The sequence below is a fragment of the Dermacentor andersoni genome, chromosome 8, assembly GCF_023375885.2.
Source record: "Dermacentor andersoni chromosome 8, qqDerAnde1_hic_scaffold, whole genome shotgun sequence".
Lineage (NCBI taxonomy): Eukaryota > Metazoa > Arthropoda > Arachnida > Ixodida > Ixodidae > Dermacentor > Dermacentor andersoni.
The window spans coordinates 122,653,954-122,674,670 of record NC_092821.1 but is presented as its reverse complement, the minus strand read 5'-3'; the positions used below and the strand labels follow the sequence as shown (position 1 = coordinate 122,674,670).

At 48.1% G+C, this 20,717-nt stretch overlaps 1 protein-coding gene across 4 annotated transcripts in view; it reads left to right on the top strand.

The window, feature by feature from the left end:
* LOC126529030 (uncharacterized) overlaps window positions 1-20,717 on the top strand; it is an 84,559-nt gene that overhangs the window by 39,553 nt on the left and 24,289 nt on the right. For all 4 annotated transcript variants that reach the window (XM_055069570.2, XM_055069568.2, XM_055069567.2 and 1 more), the window contains 2 exons: window positions 14,284-14,490; window positions 20,581-20,673. In XM_055069570.2, coding sequence (XP_054925545.2) covers window positions 14,284-14,490; window positions 20,581-20,673 — 300 coding nt within the window. The remainder of the gene's footprint in view (window positions 1-14,283; window positions 14,491-20,580; window positions 20,674-20,717) is intronic.

The following is a 20,717-nucleotide window of genomic DNA, read 5'->3' as shown; positions in this document are numbered from 1 at the left end:
AATTGTGGCCATGTTGTCCCTGCAAACTACTTAATCTCATCCGCCCACCTTTCTGCCGCCCTCTGCTACACTTCCCTTCCCTTGGAATCCAGTCCGTAACCCTTAATGACCATCGGTTATCTTCCCTCCTCATTACATGTCCTGCCCATGCCCATTTCTTTTTCTTGATTTCAACTAAGATATCATTAACTCGCATTTGTTCCCTCACCCAATCTGCTATTTTCTTTGCTTTATGTGCCAGGACGTAACCCCCCATGATAGTAAAATGAACATGGTGCAAGCTGCTGACATTACTGAGCTCTGGGTGTGCCTCATTACTTCTAGCCTCTAAACAGGTGGTGCTTCAATATAGGAGTTTGATTGCAGATATTGATGCATCTTTTTGCGAAGAGATCTCCAATGAGGTGACCATTGTCGCAACAGATGGCGGTGTTGCGCGACGACGGCAGCTGCAGTGACAGTGCGACTGACAATGGCCCATCGTTTACCACGACCCCGATGTTCACGCAAAATGCGCTGTCATTTATTAAGTTTCTCATTGATTTCCTGCACTCTTAACCCTTTCCCTACTGTAGAAGAGCTGAGCTCATCCACACGGTTTGTACCGTTACCACCGAAGACGAGCTGGGCTCGTCCATGCTGAAACAAGCGCTTGCGTACTGCTGATGTCAAGCTACTTTGATACATTTTGTTTAGTTCTTTTTGGCTTCGACAGATGCTGCAGTAAAAAAAATTTTAAATTTGCTCAAAGCTTGCATTTTTGTCGAGAAACTTTTCTATGCTGGCAACTGGAATTTAAAAATGGCATCATCCTCTGTGCGTGCGTGTGCCGGCAATGGCTCTGCTCTGGAAAAAAGGAAAAAACATTTGTTTGCGGAAGTTTTGTTGGACTCGGATAGTAAAAAAAACGTTCAGTTTTCTTCCGAGATTGACAGCGACGATACTGAGCAGCATATCTTCTTCTCAAGTCATTGGATTCGGACGACGGCAGTGCCTCAATGGGTTGGCACTGGATGCCAATAGATGTAAAGAACCCCCTACCGGTACCTCCAAGGTTTGTTTTCACGGTTGTGCCTGGAAATAAAAGTACCTGTGAAAAAGGATGGGAACATTGCGCAGTATTTTGAATCGTTTCTAATGAATGAAATTACAGATTTCATTCTCCATGAAACCAACTGCTACGCTGAGCAGTTTCTTGCTCGGCACAACTTGAGCGACATATTTTGGAAGAGGTTAACTGCGGAAGAGCTCAGCGTGTTTCAAGCGCTAATTATTCTTCAGGGGATAATAAAAAAAAGGAAATTTCTATGTATTGGTCGAGGAGAGCTATCCTACAGTTTCAAATGAAACCAGTTTCAGATGATAATGAAGTTCCTTCATTTTGTTGAGAATGAAGCTGACCTTCACAAAGAAAATCATCCTCAGCCAAGACTGGGAGATCTGGCCTATGTTAGAGATGATAAGGGAACGTTGTCGCACTGTTTACATGCCAGAATGCGAATGTCTCTGTTGATGAGAGCCTTTGTACAAGGGGTGCCTCATTTGCAAGCAGTTTTTTTTGCTCTGCGAGTTGGCATCCTAGTATGTGTCCAATGCTATTATATAAACCAGAAAAGGAATGATAGAGAGTGATAAGAGCATCTGTATGGGAAAAAAGGCGGTTCTTCCACTGATGGAGAACCATCTTGATTGTAGGTACTACCTAACAGCAGATAACTTCAACTGCTCTCCTCAGTTTTTCGATGCTGGTTGAAGCTGGTCGATGCTCTGATCTCGAAGAAAATGGATGTGTATGGTACCGTGCGTGCAACACGCAAGGACGCACCTTATTCTGGCAAATAAAAGTTGAAGAAAAGCGACCTGGTTGCTTTTCAACGGCAGAAATGCTTGTCCCTTCAATGGCAAGGTAAGCGCATCTCTCTCTTGAGCACTGTTCATGCCGCAACAGCCACAGAAGCGAGAAACAAGCGGAAAGAGATGCTCACAAAACCACATGTAGCGCTTGACCACTATCATAAAATGGGAGGTGTAGATAATAACGATCAAAATCTTTCTTATTATCCGTCTGTGCAGCACCAAAAAGAGTTAATCTATAAGAAGGTGTTCCGTCACATTCTGGAGTTGGCCATATTCAATGCTTTCATCATTTTCAAGAAAGCTGAAGGTGGGAAAAGCATGCCCATAGATTTTCGACTGAATCTTTTGGAGGTGCTAATCGCAGGGAACCTCCGAAGTGAAACTCGCAGCGAGAAAGGAAGGGTGGCTGACAATTTGGTACCAAGACCCCTCACCCACCACTTTCCAAGGTACCTCCCTCCCACTGAAAAAAAAAAAAAAAAAATACCTACAACAACCAGAAGCCCATGGAATGCTGCTTCACTGTTCAAAGTGTTCAGGAAAAGATGTCACAAAGACGTCCAGGAACGAAACACGTTTGGTGTGAGGAATGTGGAGTAGCACTCTGCACTATTCTGTGCTTTGAAATTTACCACACCAAGTCTACAATGTAAGGATCTGACATCCCTTGCCACAAGTATGAGCCCCGCCTGTCACAGTATTGTTTTTGAATTTCTAATGAGACATTTTTTGCTATGAGGACTATAGAAAGTCGGAGACTCTCCGCTGTGAAGCGCAGTGAAGCCGATCTTCACTCCATATTCTAAAAAAAAATATTTTCCATTTATCTTACAAATAAAGTGCTTTTAAGGATATCTTTTGGTTGTTTCAAAATACTTGGAATTATTTAGGTAAGTAAAAAAAAAAGATGGTAGGCAAATAAAAAAATAAGTATCTTTGTATTATTTTTGGCCAAGAAACTCGGCAGGGAAAGGGTTAAGGATTGCCGCCAGTGTTTGCACAACAGCAGAATGTGGTACACACTGCAGTTGTACACATTAAATTACCTCAAAATAAAGTGCAGATTTCCGACTATTGAAGTGCGCCTAACGCTTGACAGGCTGTTTAGAGGGATAAATGAACATTTCATTTTTCACAGCCTACCTTCTATGATGTGTACCATATGTCGCAAGTTGCAAATTTGTGTTTAGAGCTACAAGGGTATGTTTGACAGCTTCCTTTTTTGTGCAGCAGTCCAGATATAGTGATGCTTAGTTGTAACAATCCGAATTTCTCATTTTTGATATTTTTATAAGTGAACTGCACTGTAATCCCTATTGCTTAAACGAAGCCTCACATCTACGATCATACCAGTGAGGAGTGCTGGCAAGCATTCCCAGGTCTGGGTCCTGAAGTAACTCGAGAAGCAGTTGGCAAAGAACGAACGCTTTATTAAAGGTTAGTGTAGCTTTTATAGTCTTTATCTTGTGACGTCAGCCGCAGCCACTGCCGATTCCCAAGAGGCAAGGCCGGTGAATCTAACAAAACAAACACGTATCAGCGGTGCATGCTGATTCACAACAATTCTTCCCCCTTAAGGAGGGAAGCGGTCCGGGGGCCGGGGCTTCTGCTTCGACCTACGCAGTGTCACTTCAGCCCGGTCAGTCACTTGCGGCTCGCTGGTAGCAACCTCTGCTTCGGCCGGCCCGTCTGATGGCCTTCGAACGTCGGTGTCTACTTGAGCCTGACTGTGACTGCTGTCGTGTCCTTGTGACTGCGAGTCTGCCGCTGCGTTCTGACTGCCTTTAGTCGGTACTTGCATGGGGGCGTCGGGTTCCACCACTTCTCCTCCCACGCTGGTCCTCCTGGTTTTGAGCTGATCGAGGTGGCGGCGATGTTGCTCCCCATCTGCAGTCTTTACCGTTGCCATTCGCGAGCCTTCGGTGGACTCTACCGCGCCTGGTTTCCATTTGTCACCCACTCCATAGTTCTTGAACCAGACGTCTTTGCTCAGCGGTGGGCCACTGTTGCACGCACCTGCAGAAGGGAATGGTCGTGACACGACGTTGTGCAATAAAGAACGTGGCTGATATCCGAGAAGCATAGAAGCTGGGGTTTGCCTATTTGGCAAGGGAGTGCGCCGATAATGCGAAAGAATGGGGTCCAGCCGAGCATGCAAACTGCCACGTGTGTTTTTGTTTAACCCCTGTTTGACAGTTCGTACTGCTCTTTCCGCCAGGCCATTAGACTGCGGTTTGTAGGGAGCTGTCCGCAAATGAGCGATGCCATTGCGCTTCATAAATGCCCTGAACTCTTCTCTAGTAAACTGCGGCCCGTTGTCTGTCACCAGGGTCCTCGGCAAACCGAACCGGCTGAACATAGTCTGCAGTGCTTCAATTGTCTTTGCCGAACTGGCGGTCTTCATGGTGGTAACCTCGATCCATTTCATATGGGAATCAACCACGATCAACAACATGTTACCTTCCACAGGACCCGCAAAATCGACATGGACCCTAGACCATGGCTCCTCTGTGTCCGGCCAAGGCACGGGTTGTCGGGCAGGAGGCATGCTGCCCCATTCTATGCATGTTGGACACGCGTTGACCAGCTTCTCAATGTCTCGATCGAGCCCTGGGTACCAGAAAACAGAACGTGCCAGGTTCTTCATAGCCGTTATCCCTTGATGTGCATCATGCAGCATACGCAGCATTGACTGCCGCGCACTTGCTGGAATAACCGCTCGATGGCCCCAGTACACAATTCCGTGGCTGTACGTCAGTTCGTCTTTCCTGTGCATGTACACGCGTAACGGCTCCTGAGCCGGTTGCAAGTACCGTGGCCAGCCATTCTGAATGTAATCGCGGACTTGCGCGAGGTCGCTGTCGTCAACAGTCATTTTAGCCAAGTCATTCGCCGACAGAGGACAGGTATTGAGGTGATCGGTCAGAAGAACATACTCACGAGCGTCATCTTCTGCAGCCTTAGTGTTGTTATGCTCCTGCCTCACCGGTAAACGGCTGAGGGTGTCTGCAGGAATCAACGTCTTTTCTGGCTTGAACTGAATTTTGTAGTTGTAGGTGCTTAGCAAGAGGGACCAATGCTGAATCCGGGCAGCGGCCATGGCGGGAACGGGCTTGTCAGGGCTGAAAAGGCTCAGAAGAGGTTTGTGATCTGTAACAAGTGTGAAATGATTCCCGAGCAGATATTCCCGGAACTTTGTAACTCCGAAGACAACTGCCAATGCCTCTCTTTCAATTTGCGTGTAATTACGCTCAGCAGCTAAAAGCGTTCGCGACCGGAACCCAATTGGTCGATCTTGCCCATGGATGGATGGAAACAACTTTATTCTGAATCTGGCAAATTTGACGACCCGGGCTCAGGTCTCCCATGAGGGGACTTCGAGGCCTTGCCTCATCGCCGCCTCTCGGGCTTGCTGGACAGCCCACTCTTGTGTCTTGAGGTTGGAGCTGCGCAGAGCGGCGGCCCACTTCGACGCAAGAGCCTCCGGAGCTACTGCCATTGTAGCTGATGCAACCCGACACTCCCTCAACATGTGTGACAGCGTCGCTCTAGTGTCCTGACATAATTTGCAAAGAGCAGTCTGGTATTGCGCGGGGAAAATGTGCTGCAATCGCACCGGACTGGGGAACGTTTGTGTTTGCAATTGTCGCCAGATGACTGCCTGGCGACGTTTCAGCATGGGGTGAGGTGGGGGCAGCAACCGCCTGCCTAGCTGGTAGTGCTTGGTGATGTCATTGTACCTGACCAGGCGTTCTCGCGTGTTTTGAGCCAGCAGTTCCGAACTCGAAGAGGCGGTCTCCGATTCTGCGCGGCGGGTCAGTTCTCGCGCAGAGCGGTGTGCTACCTCGTTCAAGTTAATGAGGCCCTCATCGGTGGGGGTGGCGACGTGCGCTGGAAACCATATGATGGCGGTGTTATCGAAGTGCTGTCGACCAGCTTTCCTTAGAATCTGGAGAGCTTCGGAGGAAATGCGCCCCCGCGCGTAGTTGCGGACTGCGGATTGTGAGTCGCTAAAAACTACCTCGCAGAGGGGGTCGGTAAGCGCAAGCGCAATCGCTACCTCTTCTGCTGTTTCGGGGTATTCCGTTGCGACACTACACGCGTGCGTAAGCCGGGAGCTAACGTCTACGACTACCGCCGTGAATCGGTGTTCTCGTGTGTATTCTGCGGCGTCTACAAAGCGCGTAGTCCTCTTTCCACCCAAGGAGCGCAGCAGTGCCTTGGCACGGGCCTGGCGTCGGCCCCGATTAAATTCGGGGTGCATGTTTCGAGGTATAGGGGCGACAATCAGCGTGTCGCTGAGGTCAGGTGGAATGACCTGTTTCTGACCGTGTTGGACGTGGTAGTTGAAGCCGAGTTTCTGCAGGATGTACCGGCCCGTGGCTGTCAGAGACATGCGTTCGAGTTGAGAGGTTCTTTGCGCATCCACGATTTCCTCAAGCGTGTTGTATACCCCCAGCTGTAGCAGACGAGCAGTGCTTGTGGACTCCGGTAGGCCAAGGCCGATCTTGTAAGTCTTGCGTATAAGGGTGTTGATTTTCTCCCTATCAGTGACATTCCAGTTGTGGAAGGCAGCCACATAAGTGATGTGACTGATTGCGAAAGAGTGTATGAGGCGCATGACACTGTCCTCCTTCATGCCCGTGTGCTTGTTTGTAATGCGTTTGATCAGGCGGGTAGCCGCTGTAACCTTGCCTTCGATTTTGCGAATAGCTTCTATGTTTGACCCGTTGGCTGTTATATGCATGCCTAGGATGTGTATCTTCGTGACTCGGGGAATGCAGGAGCCGTCTTGCGTATAGAGGATTATGTCGTCACATTGGCGCGATTCGGCTGTAGGCTTGGGCCGGCGGCGCGAGCGGTAGACGAGCAGCTCCGATTTCAGTGGAGATATTCGGAGACCTGTGTCTTGGAGGTAGGTTTCGACTGCAGAGACCGCTGCTTGTAAGGTGCATTCTATCTGACCATCACTGCCCTTGTTGACCCACAGGGTGATGTCATCTGCGTACAAGGCGTGATGGAGGCCATCGATCTCGTCGAGGTAGGCCGGGAGACCTAGCATCACGAGGTTGAAAAGGAGCGGGGATATGACCGATCCTTGAGGAGTGCCGGTGCTTCCTAGTGTATGTTCGTCGGATGTCATGCTGCCGACCGCGAGGGTGACTGTGCGGCGCGAGAGGAAGTCTCTGACGTAGTTGTAGCTTCGCTCACCCAAGTTGAGCTTGTTTATGCGGCTCAGGATTGCTGCGTGTGCTACATTGTCAAATGCCTTTTCCAAATCTAGGCCGAGGATGGCCCGGTTGCCACTAGTTGGGTCATTGATAATCTGGTGGTAGAGCTGGACCATGACGTCTTGAGTGGACAGGTGTGACCGGAAGCCCACCATAGTGGGTGGGTAGGCTCCAGTGTCCTCGAGGTGGTGGTTGATGCGGGAGAGGAAAGCGTGCTCCATCACCTTGCCGATGCAGGACGTGAGGGAAATGGGCCGCAAGTGGTCGTGGCTGGACGGCTTGCCTGGCTTCGGTATCAGGACTGCTTTAGAGCGTTTCCACGCCTCTGGGATGCAACCTGCTCGCCAGCATTTGTTGATGTATGCCGTAAGAGCGGTTATCGAGGCATCATCGAGGTTTCTTAGAGTCTTGTTCGTAACCTTGTCGGGACCAGGTGCTGATTTGCCATTAAGGTCGTGGAGAGCTGCGCGGATCTGACTCGTGAAATTCTTCATCGAGTGTCACATTTCTCTCTCCAGTGTAATCTCCGTGTTGAACATCAGGCCGTTGAGGGAAGTACTTGGCTAGCAGGCGTGTCACGAGCTGATCACTCGTGGTAGCCTGTTCCTTGTGCAAAAGGCGTTGCAGGTTTGCTTGCTGAGCAGACTTGCTCTGCGTTTCCCCCAAGAGGTGATGAAGGAGATGCCACGTGCTGCCATTGTGGAGCTGCCCATCGACCGCGTTGCAGATGTCATACCACTGTTGGCGGCTTAAGGTCTGGCAATGTTCTTCCAGCTGGTGATTGATATGTGCGATCTTCTTACGAAGCTTTCGGTTGTGCCTTTGCTTTTTCCATCTTGCGTTTAGTGACGTCTTGGCTTCCCAGAGGTGGGCTAGTCGGCTGTCGATCTTGTCAACCTGGACCTCGGGTGCGAGCGTCTGCGTCGCCTTGTTCATGTCGTCGTTGAGCGTCTCCATCCATGCCTCGATGTCATCGATGTTCTCCTCACCTCTCTGTTCAGCTCGCTGCTTTCGGAATTTGTCCCAGTCCGTCCATTTGAATAGCTTAGGAAAAGGGGGTGTACCTGCCTGAGGAATTCGTGTTTCTATGATCATGTGGTCACTACCGAGATCTTCAAAGGTATTGCGCCACATTGCTTGAGGGATGTTACGGACCGCCGTCAGGTCTGGTGTCGTGTCCCGTGCCGTAGACGTGCCCGTGCGGGTCGGCGCCGTGGGATCGGTAATAAGAGTTAATTCGGCATCATGTAGGTCCTGCCACAGGCGTCAACCTTTGGCGGTAGTGTAGCCATAGCCCCAGGCCTCGTTCGGGGCGTTAAAATCTCCCCCCACCAGAAACGGGTTTGCGCCCGCCAAGGCAAGCACCCCTCGGAACAGAGAGAGGAAACAAGCCCGTGAGTGAGCCGGATTACTATATACGTTGAGGAGAAATACACTGTGGTTGCGTGTTCTACAGGGAAGGAGCTCTACAAGCATGTTTTCCGCATGTGTGCCGCTTACGCTGTGTTCTTGCACTACTGTCCCTTTCCGAATTAAAATTGCAAGTCCGCGATCAACGGGAATCTTGCCCATTCATTCTGCGATATAGCACTGCGCCGACGCCGCACGACGACGCATCGGTTTCCAATATAAGCGGCTTACTTGAATCGTAGTGCGCCAAGAACTTAGCTTCCTCTAGCAGCGGCTTTGTTGCTCGGAACGCGTTATCTTGTCTTGCTCCCCACTGCCAGCGTGTGTTCTTTCTTAGCAGTTCATGCAGTGGCTCTAGAACAGTAGCCAAGTTTCCCAGAAATGAGTGGTAGTAGGTCACGAAGCCCAAAAACGCCCGTAGTTCCGCAACACCGGTTGGCTTCGGCATTTTCATTATTGCAGCAATGTTGTCCATCTTAGGTAACAATCCGTTCGTATTTATACGATGTCCCAGAAATTCAACTTCTGCTTGTCGGAACTTGCATTTCTGCGGATTCAGCTTGACCCCGTGTTGCCGGAAACGTCTGAAAACTTCACGCAGCGTCTCGCAGTTGCCGCGTTTCTCCGCGACTACCACATCGTCCAGGTACACTTGAATGCCCGGAATGCCTTGCAGGATGCCGTCCATACGTCTCTGAAAAATCGCAGGAGCAGAGGCTACACCAAAACGAAGCCTATTAAAGCAAAACAGGCCTTTCGGAGTGTTTACGACCAATATCTTCTTCGTTTCCTCGTCAAGTGGCAACTGACTGTAAGCATCCTTCAAGTCGATGGTGCTGAATACTTCACCACCGTTTAGGTTTGCAAAGATATCCCTTATTTTTGGCAATGGGTACTGCTCCGTGACACACGCAGCATTTGCGGTCACCTTAAAATCGCCACACAACTGAATGGAACCATTCTTTTTGATAACAGGAACCAAAGGCGTTGCCCACTCTGCACTGTCGACAGGCAAGAGAATGCCATGCTTAACAAGTCTGTCTATTTCATTTGACACTTGCTCCCGCATTGCATACGGCACAGAACGTGCTTTGCAGAACCGCGGCATCGCATTTTCCCGCAACCGCAAATGGACTGCGGGGCCATCAATTAGCCCTAGACCTGGCGTAAACAAATCGCCGAACTCCACTAAGAGTCCGCTAACCAAACTACTGTCAGGGACATTTTGCTCACCGGAGATTTCCTCGCCGAGAATGCTGAAGACGGGCCTTCCGCTACGCTCAAATGCGCTGATGACATCTCGCCCGCACAAGTTCGGGCCATCGCATTGCAGTACGGTTAGAGTTGCATCTAGGGCCTTTCCCGCGTATGAGACCGGAAGTTTCAGCTGACCCCACACGGGAAGCTTGCCAAGAAAGCAGGACAAGTGCAAGGACATCTCGCGGAGCGCAGGTCAGGCATGCCGATGCTTGCAGTATGTTTTCCACGTAATGATGGAGACAGGCGATCCGGTGTCCACTTGCATTGTCAGCGGAATTCCGCTCCAGCAGAGGGTGCGAACCACAGGTTTGACCAAGTTTACCGACGTAGTGTACAAACTCAGTAGACAAAGTTCGTTGCCGTCGCTCTCTGAAGAATGCTCTTCACAAAGGGCCACCCCTTGTTTCCATACACACATCTTAGCTAGGTGCCCTTTACGTCGGCAGCGAAAACACTCCGCCCCGCGAAACTTGCACTTTGCTGCCTTGTGCTTAGTGCTACCAGAGCACGGGCAAACGACGTCTTCGCTTGGTCGAGAAGTGCTCGGATGAGTCTTGTGGTAATACGGTTGACCTTGCACCTTGCTCCTCACGGCATGGACGTCGCCATAATCCTGTGTCCTCTCCATGTGATCAACGTTGAGAGCTGCCATCTCTGCTGCTAACACTATATCTTCGGCTTCTTTCAGCGTCAGCGAAGGTCTGGCCAAAAGCTTCCGACGAACGCCGGCATCACGTAGACCACAAACAAGTCTGTCTCGTAGCATCCTGTCCCGTGCCTCGCCAAAGTTGCAACTGCAGGCCTTCTTCCGAATTTCCACAATGAAGTCCTTCGTAGCCTCGTCGGGACGCTGGCATCTCGTGAAGAACTTGTAGGACTCCGCTATTTCGTTGCCCTGTGGCGCAGAGTGTTCTGCCAGCAGTTCAAGCAGCTTCTCGTAGGTAAGGTCTTGAATCTTCGCCGGCGCGCACCGTACCGTTATTATGCCGACTGTTGCCGTGCTTAAGGCTGCCGTTAGCAGGGCTCGTCGTTTCTTCGAGTCGACGATATCGTAAGCTTCAAAGTAGGACTGCAGACGCACCTGGTAGGCGTCCCAACTGTCTTCCGTTTCGTCTAAAGCCGGTGGTCCGGCGTGGGCTGCCATGGAGCAGGCACGGCCCGGTGGTGGGCAGCCTCGTCGCCACTGAAGTAACTCGAGAAGCAGTTGGCAAAGAACGAACGCTTTATTAAAGGTTAGTGTAGCTTTTATAGTCTTTATCTTGTGACGTCAGCCGCAGCCACTGCCGATTCACAAGAGGCAAGGGCGGTGAATCTAACAAAACAAACACATGTCAGCGGCGCATGCTGATTCACAACAGGTTCAATGCACATAGTTGTGGCATGTAAATATCAGAATCTTTGAATAGCGGTTTTGAATGTTTTGGTATTTGATGCTTGCCTTAAAAGATATTCTGTGGTGATTTAGTGGTAAAAATGAGAGAAATGCATTAGGGTGCATTACTTCACACCTCTTTGAGCTCCCAGATCCACAATTTAAATCACCACATTGAAAATTGCTGTTCAGGAGCTTACTTGACACGTCCTGGCTCTTAGAGAAGTGCGATGCCACTAATGAAGCTCAGGAGTAGACCACTGTCACTTGCACTATGTGTGCATATATACACATATACACATACATGCTCTTCTAAGCTCTCTCATACCCTTTCTAACTTTACCGCATGATCGGCTTTGCCCACTTTAAACAAATACACATTTTTCCACTTTGACACTCCTAATGTCAAGTCATTAAAAGAAGTAATATTCGACTTTGCGAGGTGCGATGATCAGTTCTCTGTATTTAGCTTTGTCGCAATACAGCTTCGTCTTGCAGTGAAGCATATCAGCTGTACAGTGAAGCATGTCAAATATGGAAAGAGGCCTAGTATGCGTTCCTTATGCATGCATGCACCGCCTTCTGGTGGCCTTCTTTGGTTTCCTTTTTTTTTTTTTTTTGACGCCTGTTTGAAGCTACAGAGTGCGATCGAAAATCACTGCCAATAGGAATATAAGCAAACTGTTTAGGAAACAAAAATATACTTCTTTGAACATTGAATGTTATCGCCGGTTCTATCTGTTGTCTCTTGTCACCGAACCTTGTGTAATCAGATTGTGTGCGCGACATGAATTGTAGTGCTTTCTGGAAGGCATGAAGACACCAGCGATTATCCTGGAACATTCCACGAGTCATGTATAAAAGCTACTGTACTTTACCCATTGATCAGATTTTGACGATTATTGTTGAGTGTGCTCCCTGCGCTCATTGTGTTGAGTGTTACTTGTTTTGCTGGGCACAGGTTTGCATAATGCATTTTGCCACTATGGTTGTTCACCATCATTTCAAAGTGACAGCATTACTAAAAGGGTAGCAGTCGTTATAATAAAACATAATAGGAGATATAGATTACACGTTGTGCAAGCCTACTCTCCACCCTCCAGTGATGATAATAGAGAAATAAAACAGCTTTATAAGGATGTTTAACTGGCAATGATAAAGGCGCAAACTGAATTTACACTACTCATGGGTAACTAATGCACAAGTCGGAGGTTAATTGGATGGGAGAACAGGCAACTGGCTACTATAGCATCGAATATAGACATAGTAGAGAAGAGATGTTGGTACAGTTCGTGGAAAGGAATCGCCTTCAAATGATGAATACCTTCCTCCGGAAGCACAGTAACATGCAGTGCACCTGGAAAAGCCCGAATGGGGAAACAAGAAATAAAATAGATTTTGTACTCTGTGCTGACCCTAGCATAGTGCAGAATGTAGAAGTGTTGGATATGGTAATTAGCAGTGATCACAGGCTAGTGACATCTAGGATTGTTCTCAATATGAAGAGAGAAAGACAAAATTAAGAGGAAACAGGCCAACCCAGAAACGCTCAGGGTAAAAGTAGCTGAAGTCAGCCTGGTGTTCTCAACAAATATGTAGCTTTAGAACAGAAATATGAAGATAAAATTAAAGGTAATGAATGAAACCGTAATTAGGCTAATTTCAGAAACAGCAATAGAAGTCGGAGGTAAAGCACAAGGGCAACAAGTACTATGTAAGCTAACCCAAGCAACAAAGAACTTAATATAGGAATGACAAACCATGAAAGCACACATAACTCAGACATCATCAAATCATGACTAGTAGTAGCTTATAGCTATCATTCACGAGAAAAGTGCACAAAAATTGCATTCTACTGGTACCAGCATATGGGGCAGTAACTTAGAGGTTAACAAAGAAGCTTGGGAACAAGTTACGAACTGCGCAAAGAGCAATGGAATGAGAAAGATTAAGTGTAACTTGGAGAGACAGGAAGAGAGCGTTGTTGGTCTGAGAGCAAGAAAGAGTAGTCAATATTCTAGTTGACATTAAGAGGAAAAAATGGAGCTGGCCAGGTCGTGTAATGCATAGGGCAGATAATCGGTGGTCTATCAGAGATACGGAATGGGTGCTAAGGAAAGGAAGGCACTATCGAGGACGGCAGAAAGTTAGGTCGGATGATGAATTTAAGAAATTTGCAGGCACAACTTGAAATCAGCTAGCGCAAGACAGAGGTAAGTGCAGATCATTAGGATAGGCTGCCCAAGATTGTTGAAGAGCGGCACCTACCAAGTGACCAAAGTTGGTGTCAAAAAGGTTCATTGAAGGGTGGCACATACGAAGTGCCACATACCCAGTGATTCAACTTGGCGTCAAAGTAGACCGTAGACGTCAAAGTGGCATAAAAGAGTGGCACGTACACAGTGTTACATGCTCAGTGACCCAAGTTGGGCCGATGTCTGGTTTTCAACCCAGTTCGATCAGCACAGCAGCTAGGTGCTCTATCCATTTGACTACTCAGTGACCCAAGTTGGTGGGAAAGAGTTTAGGTATGGACATACATACGTACATACATACAAGCATACATAGAGACACACACACAGTCAGACCTACTACTAACTGGGTGAAGTTCTTGAAGAATGCTATTGCGTTAAAAATGAACTTTGGCAAAAAATGTGATGTGTTGGCCAGGTAAATAATGGTCTGTGAAGCTACTGAATGGGTACCAATAGAACTCACGTGCAATTGTGGACAGACAACTAGGTAGTGTGATGAAATAAAAAAATTTACAAGCTTAGGATGATGTCAGCTGGCCCAAAATATGGGGTTATTGGGGATCCTACAGTGGGCATTAAATAGGCTGATGGCGTTGATTGTAGGAGCCTGCAATCACTTTGCATTAGACTCCACCAATAGCGTTAAAATGTACGAGGTGAAAAAAAGTCGGATATACATTCTGCTGTTGTAAACCTTGCACAGAAAAAGGTGTCCCTGCTTTCAAGTATACAGTGTGGATTGTCCCTTGTTGGCTTTTACGAAAACTGGACTAAGAGGGTTATGTCGTGTTCCATAGCTGTGCATCGTAAGTTGCCCCTGCATTTATTCTATTGCTGGATTTACCGCTTGTTCTCGATGCTGTTGCAGGACTGCAATCACTCTCATTATTTTCTGCAGGCCTCACAAATGCAGTGAACCTAGATGGAAGTATCACTACCAAAATGGCATGCCACGCCCCTTCCAAGGTCATTGGTCAGGTCGAGGTTGGCACGCAGTGCAGCTTGCCTCTGACTGACAAGTCTGTTGGGTGCTCCTTCAAAGCAGGCAGCGAGTCGAGGAGCGTGCAGACTATAGAGACTGTGGATCAGTCAAGCTCCTCTTCAGGTGGGCAGTAACAGGCACTTCTCTTACATTTCCTTGCTTGTGTGAGTTTGTGGTAAATAGCCAAGTGTGCCTAGCATGGTACGGCCTGCTCAAGTGTGTATGACATTCTGCTGCTGAGGATATATTACCTGGTTTGTGATCCTTGTTTGCATTCTGATTGGCGGCAAAATGCAAAACTACTGCTCTACTGAACACATTGAAGCACCTTAGGTGGTAGAGCTTAATCCAGAGCCCTCTTGCCCTGGTGTTGTTGTAGCCCTTACGTTGCTTTACGATAACGTTAAACCCAGCGAGTCTCTTAGTAATGCTTAAATAAGTATGTTAGTGTAAAAACGTGAATAGAGATCAATAAGGAATGTAAGTTGACCTCTGTGTTCAAGGTGAATAAAATTCCAACAAAATTCTTTAATGCAGTTAACTACAACACATTGGTCAATATGCTCATTCACTGAGAGAGGTGAAAACTGCACCGGAACTTTTGCAATTCTTGTTCTGGGACAGTTTTAAATCAGGACATCTCGTAGCACATGACTAAGCAGAACTAGGCTTGCACAACACTGCCATCAGGCAATGAGCAGCAAGTACTGGGCATCTGAGGTGCACGCCAGCTATCACTTCAGCCGACCTGTAGGTCTCTTCAGGTGAATGCTGGGCATACTCATTTTGATCCTCTCCAGTCGATAGCAGCTTCAGTTGTTTTTGCGCTATGTTTGTGGACTGCAGTGGCCGACGAGACCTCTTCCGTAGCACCAATTTATCCCAGCGGACAGTTGCTGTTTCACAGCACTCTTGTTACAATGTGCTAAAACCTTGTCCACCTTTGCCGATGCGAAAAGTCAAGCGTTTTCACTTTGAGAAGCGAGACACAAGTGAGCAAATTCAATTGCCTTTGCAATGAATTGAATCTGCTGTTATTAGTACAACTCACGCATGCAGCTCACAGAGAAATTCTACCACAGTGTCTTCAAGTTCACTGTCAACAGGGTTAGCTGCTGCACGACAAAGCTTTCAGTTAAAACCGTCATTCACACCGTTTCTATTTCTATTCATAGAAGCCAGACGGGGCACTGCCACAATCTTGCTGTACGCTTCCACCTTCTACGAGGTGGAATAGGGACACCCTACACACGATGCTTCGTAAGGCAACGAAGCAAGCACTGGGCATGCCCATATACTCGTCCACGCAAGGACTGCTAGACATGGGCGCCCACAACACAGTGGAGGAGCTCATCGAAGCCCACCTCTTTAATCAGAGAATCCGGCTCAGTCACACGGAACACGGGCGAGCCGTCCTACGCAAGATAGGATGGCAGATCGAGCCAGTACCCATCAAGGCGGCCCTTCCAGAAGACTGGAAGACGACCATTCAGACCAAACCCCCTTCCCCGGAACATGACCGGGCAAGGACGACGAGAGGCGCACTGCGTGGGCCAAAGCCATAGCCCGGAAGCTGGAAGAGAACCCCAGGGTCCTCTACGCGGATGCCTCGCTCCGAAAACACAGTGACCGTGCAGCGGTGGTGGTTACGTCCAAAGACAGACAGGCTGATCGTCAGTGCGTCCCTGAAGGTAACAGACCCCGCAGTTGCCGAAGGAGCGGACGTGGCCCTCTCACTCGCACAGCCGAGCGTGGATGCCATGGTCGCCGACTCAAAGACAGCTTACGGAAGCTTCCGCAGGGGGGTAATCTCCTCCGCGGCCCGAGCCATTCTATCCAAGCGCAACCTTCCGGGAAGAGCCATAGAGCTCATGTGGGTCCCAGCTCACTCGCAGGTAGCAGGCAACAGCATCGCCGACTACCATGCCACAAAAATGTCAATCCGGGCCGAGCACGAGCCGGAAAAGCTACTGCACCCGGTTACCAGCTTTCGGGACATTACCTGGATGTACTGAGAGGAAAGGTGCAGATTGCCAGAACCACACCCCAAACTCACCAGGCAACAACAGATGATCCTGCGTCGAGCGCATCCCGTACTGATGAACCACATGTACCCTGCGGAACACGATATGCTCTGTCCTTTTTGCAAAAGAGAAAAGGGTACTCTGCCGCACGTCTTGGCAGAGTGCACTAAACTGAAGACCCCCCCCTCCTCCCTTTCCCACCAACACCCCCAATCCCCAACCCCTTGAGCGATGGGAGACTTTGTTATCCAGGCCCGCCTTGCCGATTCAGCTCGCACTAACGGACAGGGGCCAGGAGCTGCTGGGAACATATGGGTTCCGTAACTAGGGAACCTGTCCGGTGCCTGCTTGCACCACCGATTTATTTCGGGCCCAATAAATATTGATTATTCATCATCATCATCCACAGAATTTATCAGATTGTTTCCAAAGTCAGTAATAAAGTCAAGCCCGGAGATGTTATTTTTACACTGCTAGCTGCATTAACATGTTTGCACAAGGTTTGCAAAGTTTATTTATTTATTTATTTATTGTACCCTCAGGGCATGTTGGTCATAGTAACGACCAAAATGCTGACGCTTTCTCCATTTTGACAACTACAGACAACAAAACTTCTTTATTTTAGGTCACAGCATACATGGCAAACATAGGAAGATTGTGCTAAAGGTATATTGCAACACCTGACCAAGGTCCAGCTTCTTGGTAATTCAGTCGCATGTGGTTGCAGCATAAAATTTGCGAAATGGTTTACATAATGTTTCCTGGCACTAAGTGGGATTCGAATATGTTCTTTGTCACAGCATAATAATAATACAATCGCCGACTGATTTTTGAGACACTTGATTTTCCAGACCTGCCCTAATGTTCGGGCTCTACCACGGTACCGCAACGTGCTCCATAGAGTCAATGTATAACATCGACCAAAATTTTGCATGTGTCAGACTCTTCTCATTCGATTTTCTGGAGTTTTTCTCACAATCACAAGTCAAAAGCTACCGAAAACGCAAACATCATCATCGTCATTTTGTTTTTCTGCAGCCTAAAACCTGCATTGCATGCGTCTTGCATGCTAATTCAGGGCTTTCGCATCTGGTACAGCCTCGATAGCAGGCACTGCTTGCTGCAGCCGTCCCTCCAGTGAGGCTTCGCACTGTCGTTGCTGTCAGCTGTTGTTATTGTTGGCACTTGTCAGTTGCACATGGTCATTTGTGCTGTTCATATCGCCTCTAGTGCGCATTGCGGTACAGTTCAGCTGTATATCGCAAGGCTAGGCTCAGCCGGTTCAACAACCAGTTGTCTGCAGTGGTTTCATCGGCAGCTCTGCTGACGGCTTCCATACCGACTTGTTGGAATGGGGCTTTTGGTGGCTCTATTGGCTGGAGGAGGCCGGCCGGTTTTACGGATGGAGTCTTGCGCCTTTGACACTCGCGACAAGTCTTGACGTAGTGCTGCACTGATGCTAATAACTTGGGCCAGTAGTATTTCAGACGAATCCTGGCGACTGTACAGCTCACGCCCATGTGTCCAGACGTCGGCTCATCGTGACATGCATGCTAAATTTCTTCTCGCATAGATGTGGGTACGACAAGTAAAAACTTTGTCTCGCTGTTCTCGAAGTTTCTCTTGTAGAGGACACTTCCTCGCAGACAGAATGAGGATAGCCCCCTAGAGAAAATACGCGGGAGTTGAACGTCGAGTCCCTCCAGGCGCTGTATGAGTGGAAGCAATTCCGGGTCATCTCGTTGTTGTTGAGCAATTTGTGACGCGTCAACAATACTAAGGAACGGGAAATCCTCTTCTTCTGACACAGTTGTCTCGACGGGTGCGCGTGACAAGCAGTCGGCATCGCTCTGTTTCCTCCCGGATCGGTATACGACAGTAATGTCATACTCTTGAAGCCTTGAAGTCATACTCTTGAAGCATTTCAAGTGGCTTCAACTGCAGATTACGTAAACTGGACCCCACGCTACGGCTACAACTGCCATCTAGCTTTTCCCGTGGCGAAGCAACCTTGTTGTGTCGCTTGTGGTTGGGAGTGTCGTTCACGAACACATACTCCTACCATATGGAAATGGCCGAGAGCCCGATGTGCGACTCCTGTGGGTGCGAGGAGACCATCGAGCACCTATTGTGTACCTGCCCTCGCTACGATGTCCAACGCCTCTCTCTGCGGGCAACTTTACGCAGACTAGACTCGAGACCGTTCACCGAGTCAAAGATACTCGGACCGTGGCCACAACCGTCACTGGCTCGAAAAGCGATTCGTGCACTAGTGCGGTACTTGAAGTGCACGGGCTTAAGAGACCGCTTATAGTGTCATTGTGTACGCTGTCCCTCCCACACGTACTCAGTACTTACTCTCTCCCTTTCTTCCTCTTTCTATTCCCCTTTCCCCCACCCCCAGTGTAGGGTAGCAAACCGGATGCTGTTCTGGTTGACCTCCCTGCCTTTCCTACCCTTGCTTTCTCTCTCTCTCTCTCTGCTGACGTTGCTGACACCGCCTTCATTGTCCGCCTCCAACTTGACAAAGGCTTCAAAATGAGGAAATTATAGCAGATTGACGATAGAAAAGAAGGCCACCATTATCAGGCAAGTACAAACTGGCCGATCGCAAGTGGACGTCACAAAGGAATTTCAAATCTCAAAGCAGACAATATCAGACTATCTAAAAGCAAGGTGAAGATTTTAGAAGCCGCCGAGAAATCTCCTGGATCGCGACAGAATAATGTCAGCCAAGGTGCCCACCAAAAACTTCAGGAAGCTATTCTAATGTGGCTAAAAGCCATGATCGGCAGGGAAGTGCCAGTGTCTGGTGATGTTTTAAATCAAAAGGCAGAAACCCTGACACTTCATATAGACATTGAGGGCTTTAAATTTAAAAATGTCTGGAGGAAGAAACACTCATTTAGCATGCTGGCATCATATCCCATTACACCTAGCACAGTTTCTTGGTGAAAGCCCATTAGTCCACACCAAATCTATTTAAAATTTTTTTCACTGACATTCTTACATTGCAAATTAGCAGTCCAAAAGTTACATAGGAGAGCCTCTTACCAGAGGCTGCAGCTGTGTTAGGTATACCTCATATAGCATGTGTCTCCAGACCCTTGCATTCAAGGGCCCTGATGAGGCTGCAGTGCTACGTTGACCTATACAGCACCCATGCGTAACAAAACATTTATGGTCATAGCTCACATGTCTGGTCATTGTGATTGTTTTGCTATTTAAATATTTTGCACAAGCTACAGCAACTGATTTTAGGCCTATTTATAGGCATACTACATCCACAGTGCAGCCAATGGGGAGGACGTGGTGTAACTTCATGAGTGTATAAAATAAAGATATTAAATTGAACGCCACTGAGCGGTCCTTCATGTTATGAACTCCTCAAGGGCAAGTGAGCCTGTTGAGATGCTTGGCGCATTTTTATTTGGCATTAGCGAGGTGCAGTGAGAGCGCACGCGAGAGCTTGCACGGACAAGGAACGGGCAAAAAAAACATTTCACCAAAGGGACTATAGCGCTTTCGCAAATCCACGCGTGAGCAGTCTTAAGTGTGTCTGCCAAATTTTTTTAACCTCCCAGAGGTATTGCATATTCTTTTTTCTGGGCTATTCTAAAAGGGGGTGTGGGTTTCCCATGTTGGCAGGTTATACACAGAAAAATAAGTATGTCCTAGATGGCTCTTTACAACCACAGTGTATGAAAACGTTGCCAAACTTAGGCATGTGTTCAAGAAAACACGCATTAATCGAGTCTCATATGAGAAATTTGTCGTGTAGGGATTTGTAAGTTTTGCAAAGGCCAAATATGGCATTCAAACCTTGAGTGCTCGTTGAGGATCAGAAAGCAAGTTGGGTTGAAGCTTTTTGACACTGACCTATAAGGGTCGTAGGAATCCGTGAAAGTCTGAACACTTCAGATTCTCTCACTTCATAACTTCTTAACTTCTGGAAAAAATAATTTATATGGGTGGACTTAATAAACAGAGTCATGAAGCATTCAGATGCAGAAATATTGAGCAAATCAAAAAGGACCATTAAGCATCATTTGTTCCATCATTCCTGAAATCCTCAAGGCATCCCAAATGAACCAAATGAAAAAAAAAAGGAAAGAAAGCTTATCATTAGCTTTAGTATTTCTGTTCTTTTATTGCATTTCGTAATACTATTTTTGTTTCATTTGTGCAGCATCGAGGCCTTCTGTTTCTCCGTCAGCAGCCAATGGTGACAATTCACAGCAGGGATGCCTCCGCCAAGATCATCTCCCCGACTGTGAGGCTGGTAAAATGTTTCTTCCGGAACCTCATGCCAGGGTCCATATTGGC